General features: G+C 53.9%; 3 protein-coding genes across 3 annotated transcripts; all 3 read left to right on the forward strand.

Annotated features, from left to right (window-relative positions):
- Positions 1-35: 35 nt before the first annotated feature.
- On the forward strand, positions 36-1,742 carry HMPREF1541_07852 (uncharacterized protein; the record flags this gene model as incomplete). The annotated part of the gene is made up of 1 exon (XM_008722175.1): positions 36-1,742. One exon carries the CDS (start codon positions 36-38, stop codon positions 1,740-1,742), a length of 1,707 nt encoding a protein of 568 aa, XP_008720397.1.
- An 886-nt stretch (positions 1,743-2,628) lies between these two features.
- On the forward strand, positions 2,629-2,727 carry HMPREF1541_07853 (uncharacterized protein; the record flags this gene model as incomplete). The annotated part of the gene is made up of 1 exon (XM_008722176.1): positions 2,629-2,727. A coding segment is annotated over one exon (99 nt), but the record flags the coding sequence as incomplete, so codon positions are not given.
- Positions 2,728-3,662: 935 nt separating this feature from the next.
- On the forward strand, positions 3,663-4,082 carry HMPREF1541_07854 (60S ribosomal protein L29; the record flags this gene model as incomplete). The annotated part of the gene is made up of 2 exons (XM_008722177.1): positions 3,663-3,799; positions 3,944-4,082. The coding sequence occupies 2 exons, from the start codon at positions 3,663-3,665 to the stop codon at positions 4,080-4,082; spliced, it is 276 nt and encodes a 91-aa protein (XP_008720399.1).
- Positions 4,083-11,226: the final 7,144 nt, after the last annotated feature.

Here is an 11,226-nt window from a genome sequence, read left to right on the forward strand (position 1 = left end):
ACTTACCCAAGGAACACTTCTCAACGCTGTACAAAATGTCCGGTCCGCTGTATATAGGAACAGATCTTTCCACCCAACAACTCAAGGCGCTGGTGGTTGACTCCTCTCTCAAGAAGGTGTACGAGGCCAAGTTTGACTTTGACGCCGATGCGACGGGCTATGAGATCAAGAAGGGTGTCATGACCAATGAGGCGGAGGGCGAGGTGTACGCGCCAGTTGCTTTATGGCTTCAGGCCATGGACACCGTTCTGGCGAGGTTGAAGGATGCCGGACTGGACTTCTCGCGTGTGAAAGGTATCAGTGGTGCTGGAATGCAGCATGGCAGTGTTTTCTGGAACGCGCAAGCCGAGAAAATGTTAGGCAGTCTGGACCCTTCCCAGGGCTTGGAAAAACAGTTGCAGGATGCTTTTGCCCACCCATTTAGCCCCAACTGGCAAGACGCGAGTACTCAGAAGGAATGCGATGAGTTTGATGCCGTGCTAGGCGACGAAACGGAACTGGCTAAAGTCACCGGCAGCAAAGCTCATCATCGGTTCACCGGCCCGCAGATTCTCAGATATACCCGCAAGCATCCAGAAGCGTACAAAAAGACGCATCGCATTACCCTTGTATCCTCATGGTTGGCGACGATCTTTCGTGGCAAGTTCGCACCATTCGACATTTCAGATGTATGCGGCATGAACCTGTGGGATATCCCCAATGGACGATGGCATCCAAAGTTGTTGCAGCTCGCATCTGGCCAGTTTCCCGTGGACGAGCTCCGGCCCAAGCTAGGTGACGTACCAGAAGATGGCGGCGCTCATTTGGGCTCCATCTCGAAGTACTTCGTCGACAGGTACGGCTTCAGTTCGGACTGCGAGATCATTGCCTCAACAGGCGACAACCCATCCACCATCCTAGCTCTGCCCCTTCGACAGAACGACGCTCTCGTATCTCTTGGTACATCGACCACGTTCCTGATGTCGACACCACAGTACAAGCCCGACCCAGCAACCCATTTCTTCAACTCTCCTACCACTGCGGGTCTATATATGTTCATGCTGTGCTACAAAAACGGCGGCCTTGCACGCGAGAATGTGCGCGATGCTATCAATCAGGCCACATCTATCGAACAGAACTCCTGGCAACAATTTGACGAGAACCTCCTTTCAGTCAAGGAGCTAGCACGGGACGATGAATCAAAGACAATGCAGCTAGGGCTCTACTTCCCACGCCCCGAGATCATTCCCAACCTGCCGCAGGGCGAATGGCACTACGAGTACGACCCGAAGAGTGACAAGCTAAGCAAGTCAGAGAAGGTCCGCGAGTCACCAAAGGAGGATGCTCGAGTCATCGTTGAATCGCAGATGCTTTCTCTCCGCCTCAGGTCGCGTGAGCTCGTCAATAGTCCTGGTGAAGGTCTTCCACCTCAGCCACGTCGGGTATACGTGGTTGGCGGCGGTTCCCGGAACAAAGCCATCGCGAAGGTTGCCGGTGAGGTATTGGGCGGCAGCGACGGTGTTTGGAAGCTCGATGTCGGGGAGAACGCGTGCGCCTTAGGATCAGCTTACAAGGCTGTTTGGGCAGTGGAACGGAAGGAGGGTGAAACATTCGAAGATCTCATCGGGGAACGCTGGGATGAGAGTCAATTCGCTGAGAAGATTGCGGATGGCTACAACAAAGACTCGTACGAGAAATACGGCCAAGCGATGAAAGGATTCGAGCGAATGGAGCGGGAGCTATTGAAGGAGCATGGCAGATAGGTTAAAATCCGTAATCAAGCCCAATTGGAACTCAGCCGCCTCTCAGCCATGGTTGCATATATCTGCTTGTGGTTTGCATCGAGCAACTGAGTGAACGGAATGGCGTGCAAACAGGTACAGGCTGCTTATGCTTAGAAATGGGACAACGTCCAACACTTACTTTTCACAGCAATCACCTAGCAAGGTAGCAAGGCAGGAGATCTCTTTGCTTGGAGTGAGGGAGTTCGGCTACCCACGGCTTCATTCCACTCCTTGCACTCTGGATGTGGTAAGCTGTCTCGTATATTGACGCCAGCACCAAGCTTTCCTATACCATTCATTAATGACCACTATGTGAAGCTGCGCTATCACAGGCGGACAACAAGGTGATGGTACCTGGTCACCACTTTCACACTCTGCGCCGAGCTTTATAAGAATCTATACTTCTGAACGAATGTTCCACCGTTCTACAACATACAACCCTACAGCAATACACCAAGCCTACACAGCAGCTAATTCTCCTACAACTACTACATCAGAGCTCTAGCTATATCATACCTATAGCGCACTCCAACCACACATTCAGGAAGCATGTCTTTCACCACGAGAGTCTTCAGCGTCGGCATGCTCTTTCTGTGACTCTTGCTCTTGTCTTCCACAGTATTAGCAGGCCAGGCTCGTGTCCACATACACACACTGTCCATAAGATGTCTGGTGCGCCATCACCAAGGGCTGCCCGATCAACGAACCGGACTGCGACCACTCTGTCTTCCACTGCATCTCTTACGGCAACCCTTGGACTTCTCAGTTCGCAGACTTCGGCCCCAGCGCTGGCGTGGCTAATAAGTGCTCTCGCGACCAGTCTGGTCCCGATGACACTTATGATAACAAACCGACTGTCGCGTAGCTGGAGTGGACATGGGATCCCGACCACGGCATGACCTGGTTTGATATTAGCAACGTCGAAGGCCGGCCATTCATGAATGAAGGCCAGACCACGACCGTCAGTTAGCTGCAGACGGAAGCATTGAACACGTGCATGGGAGGGAAAGCTAGGCAATCATGATTGTCTTGCGTTTTATGACGAATGGAACGACGATCCATAGGGGATGATGGCTTGTTCGCCGAACGTTGACATTGACTGGCGTCTGTGCGTGTGTGATCCGACTATGCAGGAGCATATGCCTCTGTCACCAACATCTGAGAACATGAAGTATCTCGAATACATTGTCGATGGGAGAGACTGAACATCTTTGTGTCCGGGCTAGCAGTCCTACGAAACGGTCTAGGACTTGGACCGAATGGATTTGCCTGCTCGCATCTCACGCTCTCAAATGCTACGAGATGAGACCATTGGCGAGGAGTCCAATGGCATTGGGCCGAACGAACGACTAGAGCACCGACAGCACAGCACATATAGCAATGAAACTAGACTCTCTTTTCTGAACAATGAGCCTACGTACAACAAATCTCTACAGATCATTTCCTAATATGCGTCTAAACCTCACTAATGCTTTTCACCTCCTTCCAGTTTACAGCCTCGTCAGTCAGCCTGATGTCGCGCCAAGCCTCGCAGCCCGCCAAGCCCTTCATTTGCCGGCAAACCTTCCATGTCGAGCTCCCCACATTCGGTAAGCCAAATTGTTCGAACTTCACCACATCGAACATTTCGCAGATTTGACCGACAACTTCGACCACATACCCCCCGTCTCGATCGAATACCGACGCGATGGCCAGTACGCTACCCTCCCCAAGCCAGATATCGTGAGGAGCAAAGAATGAGGAAGATGGGGGTCTGCGCCGCATGTTTGAGAGGAGGAAAGCCTAAGCCACGCCTGCGATACATTTGTCTTGAAGCAGATATTGCAGCATGGCTGGGTCTGCATTGCTTTAAGACTTACGATGCTATGACAGAGCTGGACGTAGCTATACAGGCAAAGCATGCGGCGTGGACATCTACCATCTCCCTCGGCTCATGCGGCGTTTGGAACATTGAAGATCGAAATACTGATGTTTCTCCCAATAGAATCCAAGAACTCGTCCCAGCACAACCAGGCCAAAAAGGCGCACAGAAATGGGTAAGGACGCTCCTCATTCGATTCCAGACCACTCGCATTCGCCGATTGCATTACACTCCTCCCAATCTGTCCACCGACTCGTACCCTACTTCCTTCTCGCCAATTACCCTCCATTAGCAACCCGCCTGACTGACATCGCAACAGCATCAAGAAGCCTAAGACTTTCCGTTATCCCAGCCTGAAGGGTACCGACCCCAAGTTCCGCCGCAACCACAAGCACGCCCTGCACGGAACGATGCGCGCGCTCAAGGAGGTCAAGGAGGGCAAGCGGGATGCCGCATAGACTCGGTCTCAGAACGAAGTGACGGTGAGGGATTGATGTTGTCGTTGAAAGGGCGATACTTCGAACTGCCCTTGACCCGGGCAACGAATGCAGGTGATACGATGATGGCGAGGGTCAACGGCGCTCGACGGATTGCACGACATGCGGTCGAGCTTTGACGATGGCGACCGAACAAGCGAGCAGACCACGCATTGACGGCGTTCACGATACAACGAGGACGTGACCCGACCATAAAGCACTGAGCAGTCGAGTCAGGTCGTCTCAGAGAAGAAAATTCGAAGCCCTTCGACGATTTCCATGATTTTCGAGGAACTCTCGGTCGCAGACCTCCTCCAGCGACCATCACGGATGCGTGCCACCTCCGTTGTGATCGAGTGTCTTGCCTTGCGTTTCTGCCAAAGCAGCCGCTCGGGAGGTCGCCCTCCCATTCATCAACACACCAGCCCCAAACGCGCATGGCTCTTGAGGTCCGCTACTTAACTGACCCAATACTTTACCCCTACACCTCCCCTCCTCAGGCTCACACCCATCCCGATGCCCCTCCCCACCAACTTTCCCCTTTCGGCTTCCTGCAAACAAACGGCATTAGTGTGTACAGCATCACCCCTCTCTCCCGTGGGTGCCACGCTGAAGGAAAAATTCTTCGTGCCTATATTGATCTTCTTCTCCGCCCAATTACCAAGCACGGCTTCTTTTGAAATGCTATGTGGGAGGCTGTGCATGAATGGCGCGGAGACATTCCTTCCCTTCCTCTCTTTATCCGATGATCTGGTGTCTGTGTGGAATATACATGCGCGTGCAGCCTGTGAATGTGGGTTCGTGTGTATCCTCTGACGTTTCATGTCACTCTCGCCTTATGATGTGAGGCTGCGTCTCTGCCGTGCCGAGAGGGCGGAGTAGAATAGCATTCCGTCTCTGAACCTACATTTGCGGTTACCTGGCCTGATGTGTACGGCGGCTTGCTTGGAGCCACCGTCAACCCACATCTGAGCATTGAAAAGCGAGCACCGCTGGCACTCGCCGAGTCCTGTAAGTACACGCCTACCGTTCACACAAGCTTGAAGCCTGCCGTCGCCGCACGGTCGCACAGATATCTATGTCACCTTGGAGGGCCTTTCAGCTCCATCTGAAACAGGTCTTCCTCAGAGAATGGCTTTCGGAGAATGCGTCGGCTTCCACAGGCTAGTGCTTGCACATCAAAGGCGAGCTGCCGAGATTGCAATACAGGTATATGCATAGCCGGTCGGGGTTTTGATCGCTGGAACGGGAATTCCCATACAGTTCCTGGACACGACTAGGCGAACTGTACGCCGTACTGGCAGCCACATGTCCCCGGCCAAGTTTCGGTGAGCATGGTGAGTGTTGTCCGCGGACCCTGACATGAGGGTGCAGCATGTCGTTCAACCTCACCGCCTGTCAAGCCTAACGCCTTTGGCCGCATCACATGCTAGACGACATGATTTCGGGACGAAAAGTGCCGAGGTGGAACGGTCGCTGCAAGCAGAGCCGATAGTCGACAATCAGTACAGGGCCTGCGACGCACTGAGGATAATGGGCGCAGTGATCGCAAGGACCGTCTTGAGAACGATCGAGGACTGCCCTGACACAGCGTCTTTGCTCGCGCTGTGCCATAGCTCCAATGTGAGAGATCGTTCGCGCCAGAAAGAGGTCCACAGCCGTTCGGGGCCGTCGCCAGCGAACCATTATTGCCAGCAATATTGCTATCGTTGTCCTCATCGTTACCACTGTTAGCATCTGCGCCCTTCCCATGCAGGCCTCGGGGGACTCGCATCAAAACCCCTACCTCTCCTGCCAACTCACCTGTGACAAGACAATGCTCGAACAAGAGCTGACCAGGCCAAAGAGTCCGTCTCACGGGCGACGGGACGGGCGGGACGAAGACACCTCGCGCAGCCTGGGGTCGTATCCATATTCATCTCTATGTCCTCGTCCCTACCCCCGCCCATGTTCCCACTGACCTTGGGGCTCCGTCAAGGAACGGTCGCTCACGCGCGGGGAAAGTCTGCCCTCGATACCGAGCCAGCCCTGCATGACCCCCGGTCGGGGAGGGAGCAAGCAAAGCTAGGCAGCCGGGGCCAGCCGCATGCAGGAACATGATGCGCGCTGCACTTTGCAGTAGCAGTAGCAGCCCCCAGCAGCATCCTCAATAGCGAAGTCTTGTACAGTAGTTGCAGTGGCTCGGCAGCATATCCCATGCCCCTTCGCCCATTTACCATGCATGCCCCCGGGGGGGATGTACAAACCCCTCGGCAGGAGCACAGGAGACGATTCCCAACGGGGCCGACCTTTTCAGGGCGTTCGCCCGCTTACCCCCCTTCGCATGACGTACAAACCTGCACCTCAGGGGTCGTGCGAGCATTTACAATACAATCTACCTGGTAGTGAGTGTAAAGTGTGATGCCTTCCCCAGTCCGGCAAAGGCAAGCAAAGTCTGCTCGATTGACGCTGACGCTTGACACAAACATGACTGACACTGATTCGTGTTCACCCTCAACCCCCGAATGCCGACGAACGGACGGCATTGTAGGCGCTGGATGCAACGTCAAGCCTACATAGATGTGTTCATACTCCGTACCAAGGATAGGAAACCCTGGGGGTGGGGGTTCGGCCCCAGTCGGCTATCGAGATGTACTGTACTCTATCCGTTTCCGAACGGCTTTTGTACTCTGGATATGTGTGTGCGTTCATCAGGAATGGTTTGTGGCATGAGAGGGGAGGAGGGAGAGGCGGGATGGGGTGACGAGCGCAGGGGGGTTCAGGCATCAGTTCAATAGGGTCCCATAGTAAGGGTTTAAAACGCCGGTTTCAGAGGGCTGGGAGATGAAACGAGAGCGGAGGGGTGTGGATGTGACCCTTGGGAAGGTTGGATTTTGGATTTTGGATTTTTGGGACTTTGGGACCTATTGGATCGTTCGTGTTTGGGAGTCTTGCATTTCCATCAAGCCACTACTAGGTACGGATACTGACTTACTGACTTACAAGGGACGCATGACCTGTTCATCTCAAGGGTGTTTGGTAAAGTGTTTCAGACAGGGCGGGCCGTGGCTCAAAGTTCGAAATGCTTCCCTTGTCTTGCCGAGTAGCGCGATTTGCTCACCTCAGCGTACTTGTTTCAGGATGGCAACTGGGCACACATCACATCTTTATTACGTGCGTGTGACTTGTCCCTCTTGCGCTGCCCCGGCATCCAGTCACTTGCCGTCAGATGAGATGGTCAGCGAAGGGACCGCTAGTGGTTACTAGCCTACAGGACTGTGTGTCACCTACAAGAGCTTATCGCTTTGCAGTCTGATGGTCAGAAGTCGAGGGTGCGGCAGCCCTGGCGTCTTGACTACATGGACTTTGCATGTCTTCACTGCCGGTAGATGCAGAATACGAGGCCGCTCGAGCTCGCTTCCGCGGTCGCTCTACGGAGTGCGTTTGCTGGTCATCGAAAAGGCGCATCTGACGGCGATTGACCACTTTGCCCGGCAGCGACGGCTGGTGGCGATAATATCTGAAATTGAGGCTCTGCGGATCGAGGCGACCGTCATGAACAGCAGGACGGAGATGATGTCAATTGGGGGCTGAGATCATTATTGGCGGCGAAGCAAGCCCTTTCTTGAGCATTGCCTGGAAAGAGGTCTTGCGCCGTGAGGCTTCGCGAGAGCTTCGAGACCTTTGCCGCATGCAGGCAAGTTGGCGCCTTGTTTGCAGTGTACATGGTCGGGTGGCGCTCAGGGGGCTGCGGCGTTGGCGCAATGTGGTATAGAGGGTACGGCACAAGTTCTTCTCGTAGGGGTGTGGCTGGCTGGGTATTTCGTGCTTTCTGTTTTCGCTGAAATGTACGTAGTGCCTGGTAGGGTGGAGAGTAGTGCTCGGCACCTCAGCCTGAGGAAAGGCGATGGGGTTTCTCTCGAGCGTTGAGGCATGCACGCAATAGCAACGTCCCTTGGCGTACTTGGTCGCGAGAGACGCCACCAAGATCCAACGACAGGGGTCCATAACATCAACAGCCATGTTGAAACTTAACACAAGCTCGTTCACTAGTCTCTCCGAACATGGACAAAAGCCATTCTCCTGCTCCCTGGTCTGCACCCACGTGGACGATGAACACCTCGCACTTGTTAGCGACCAGCAACGAAGGTTTAGAGGCGTCAGTTAATCAGATCTGGCGGTCGAGGAGCCCCCTCGAGCGCTACAGGGTCCTAGTAGCACTCCCCACAAGCCGTCCGCAGCTTTTTCCCGTGCATTTTCTTGACTTTTTCCCCGGGTGAAGATTTCAAGATGCACGCCCTGCGAGAAACGGTGAAGAGTTCTTGTGGAGGCACGCGATCCCTCGCCGGGGTAACGGAGGATTCGAGCCTCCTGGCCCAAAAATGCAACTCCGCGACTGCCGTCGAGCAACGGTGTGGCGATCGACAAGGCTATTAGTACTGTCTATGCCACTAGGAGCGATAGATCTTCCCGCAGCGTCATTATTGCTTGAGCAGGACTTCTCAATCTCCTCTCACCAGAAAGGCTTAATCGAAATGCCTTAGACAGCCAGAGTCAGCGACTGAAGATTTGTCAATCGCTCGCATACTAGTCGGGTGTGGTGGAAGGACTATTCGGCGTTTCTTCAGTAGTTGACGAGGTACTCCGTACAGACTACAGTCGTAGTCTAGCCTGAGCGATCGTATTCTCCTAGCATGCTGCATCTCGGTAAATGCGGGAGGGGCAGCTTCACGGCTGCAAAAATTGATGATGGGCTTGCTTGGGACCAGCTGTACTGGCTGGCCAAGCCGCCAGCGTTCCTTGTTGGTGTGAGCATGGCGAGATTCCCCTCAGAAGCTTCGGGTGAAACGATCCGAGATAGAACAGCGACATACGGAGTACAAGTCGCGAAGGTTCAGTCGGCTTCTAAGCTTAGTACGTAGTACCAGGCGGGTGTTTCGCGTTTGTTGCCCAACGCTCCCTCTGAGCGCGCTAGTTACAAGAGCCAGACGCACACGACGTCCCGCTTTCTTTCGAGACTCCGGAGCAGAAGGGATGAAACACGCTCAGACGCAAGCGAAGAACACAGCGATGTTTCCAAAGCCGCCAAGAATGCATTTCTAGACTCGCACAAGACTAGTGGCGGTAGGGAGGTGGTGTACAATAGACACTATGCCCGGCTTCGGAATGGCGTTTGAACAGGGATGGGATTCTTCAGCATTTAGGGCCGAACTAGGGATGCGCCATTGTGGTCCATGGCCCTGGAGAAAAATAAGCACTACTCGAACACGGCGAAGACTCCTAGAACGGGCTAGGGGAGCGAAATCAACAGAGACCATGCTCTCGTCGATACTCGCCGAATTTGGTCAAGGGCTGTGTGTCCTCTGGCGTTGAATGATGATGTGCAGGAGGAGCAAGCACTCTGGGATGGCGTGAGAATTGCATCCAGCCACCGAGAATAATGACTCGTTGGGAGCCGGTGTCGCTGATCGTCTTTAGCCCTGCCAAAAGTGGCCGCGGTACCTGATCTGCAGGCACCGAGCTTCGGGGAAGCACGGTCAGTGGTACGGAGTAGGAATTGTCCCAAGGGCGCGGATATCCTGTGCCGCAGTTCTGGCCCCCTTGGAACAAAAGACAACGGCAAAAGTATGTCATGGCCGCGGGTACAGTGTACCAATGCATATGATTATTCTATGCCACGTTTTACCTTGCCATGTGTCTGTGCGGGATGGGGGCACTGGCGACAACGACGTAAGGTACCTTTGCTTTACCCCTGTGCAGAATGCCAACCCGGGTACGGAGTAGGGTGACGAGGTACCGTAGCACTTGTGTCGATGTTACCCGGGCTGCGGGATTCGCGCCGTTTGCGCCCTGGACCTGATTCGTGCGGAACCGAAACAGGAGGTAGGCTGGCTTCTAGCCATCGAATATGTCGCGTGGTGCATTGAAGTTCCAAGCCTCGCTTCCTGTCGCTGGCGCGGCAGACGCCTCTCGGTTGAATGGGTGCTTGTACACCATTGCGTGGGACGACACAGCAGTGTATCTTGTCAATTTTTGGGCACTGTGGAGCGCAAGCCCCGGGGCCGGCCGGAGGAATAAATTCTGGGTACCTTTTTTGGGACACAGTTGCCGACTAGAATTCCTTGATGCAGCTTCCACCTTCTGACAAGCGCCGTTGAGACAACAACAACAAGGCTGCTAGTTGTAGAGAGTTGTAAAATAAGTGGTTAGTCTGCTGTTGCAAAAGTGATGAACAAGGCGTGCTATGGCCAGGCACGAGCGAGATGATGCCAACCTCCAACATGGGTATTCCCTATCAGCAGTCCATAGTATGTCGGTTAATATGTATGTTGGGTCTGCAGCAAGTGGAGATCTCTGAACTAGCTGAAGACCGGTGAAAATTCAGCGTGCTTTAGCACAGGGCATAGCGGCCCCAAGGGGCACTACCACGGCCTCTGGGCAAGCCTCCTGCATGACACCGGCTCATCAGGGGATCGACCGCTATCCATCTGTCAAGAGCGGGAGCCGTCTGCATCATTTTATGTCAAAAGAAGCAAGGATGGTCACTGCCTTTTGAAGCTGGGCTGCGCTACTGCTGAGAAGCACGACTGGCAAAGGATTGGGAGTACAGAAGCGAGAGGTACCGGCGTCTGGAAAGCCGGGATCGTCCATAATTCGTGGCGGGGAAGACGCAGAAGTATCAGGTTGGGATCATCGCTCGCTTGGATGAATCGGATGCAGCGCAGTAGAGCGAAGTCGAGGATGGATGGAAGGCCTGCGGAGTGAAGAGGGCACGGAGTTCCGTAGCAACAAGTGGTAGACATCGACCATGTTTTGGTGGATGCACGGTCTCTTTTGTTCGAAGCCGTGAAGCTCTCTAGCCTGTATCAGAATGCAAACCACACTCTCCCCCATTAGCTAACCAGGGTCTGTACAGTGAAAATGCTCAATACGCTCCAGCCTCTCATGAATTCATCAAAATCTGTCGCCACACCAGAGTGGTATACACAGAGTCCCCGTGTGTAAAATAGCTGGCGCAAATGCTCTTCCACTCTTCCTCCAGTTTCCAACGTAAAAAAGAAAAGGGGGTGCACTGTAGACATTGGCGCCCGTCGCAAAAATGCACTTCATATCCTCCGGTAGTATGTACAAATGGTAGAGCGCAACT

This window comes from Cyphellophora europaea (genome assembly GCF_000365145.1).
Source record: "Cyphellophora europaea CBS 101466 unplaced genomic scaffold supercont1.8, whole genome shotgun sequence".
In the NCBI taxonomy this organism is placed as follows: domain Eukaryota; kingdom Fungi; phylum Ascomycota; class Eurotiomycetes; order Chaetothyriales; family Cyphellophoraceae; genus Cyphellophora; species Cyphellophora europaea.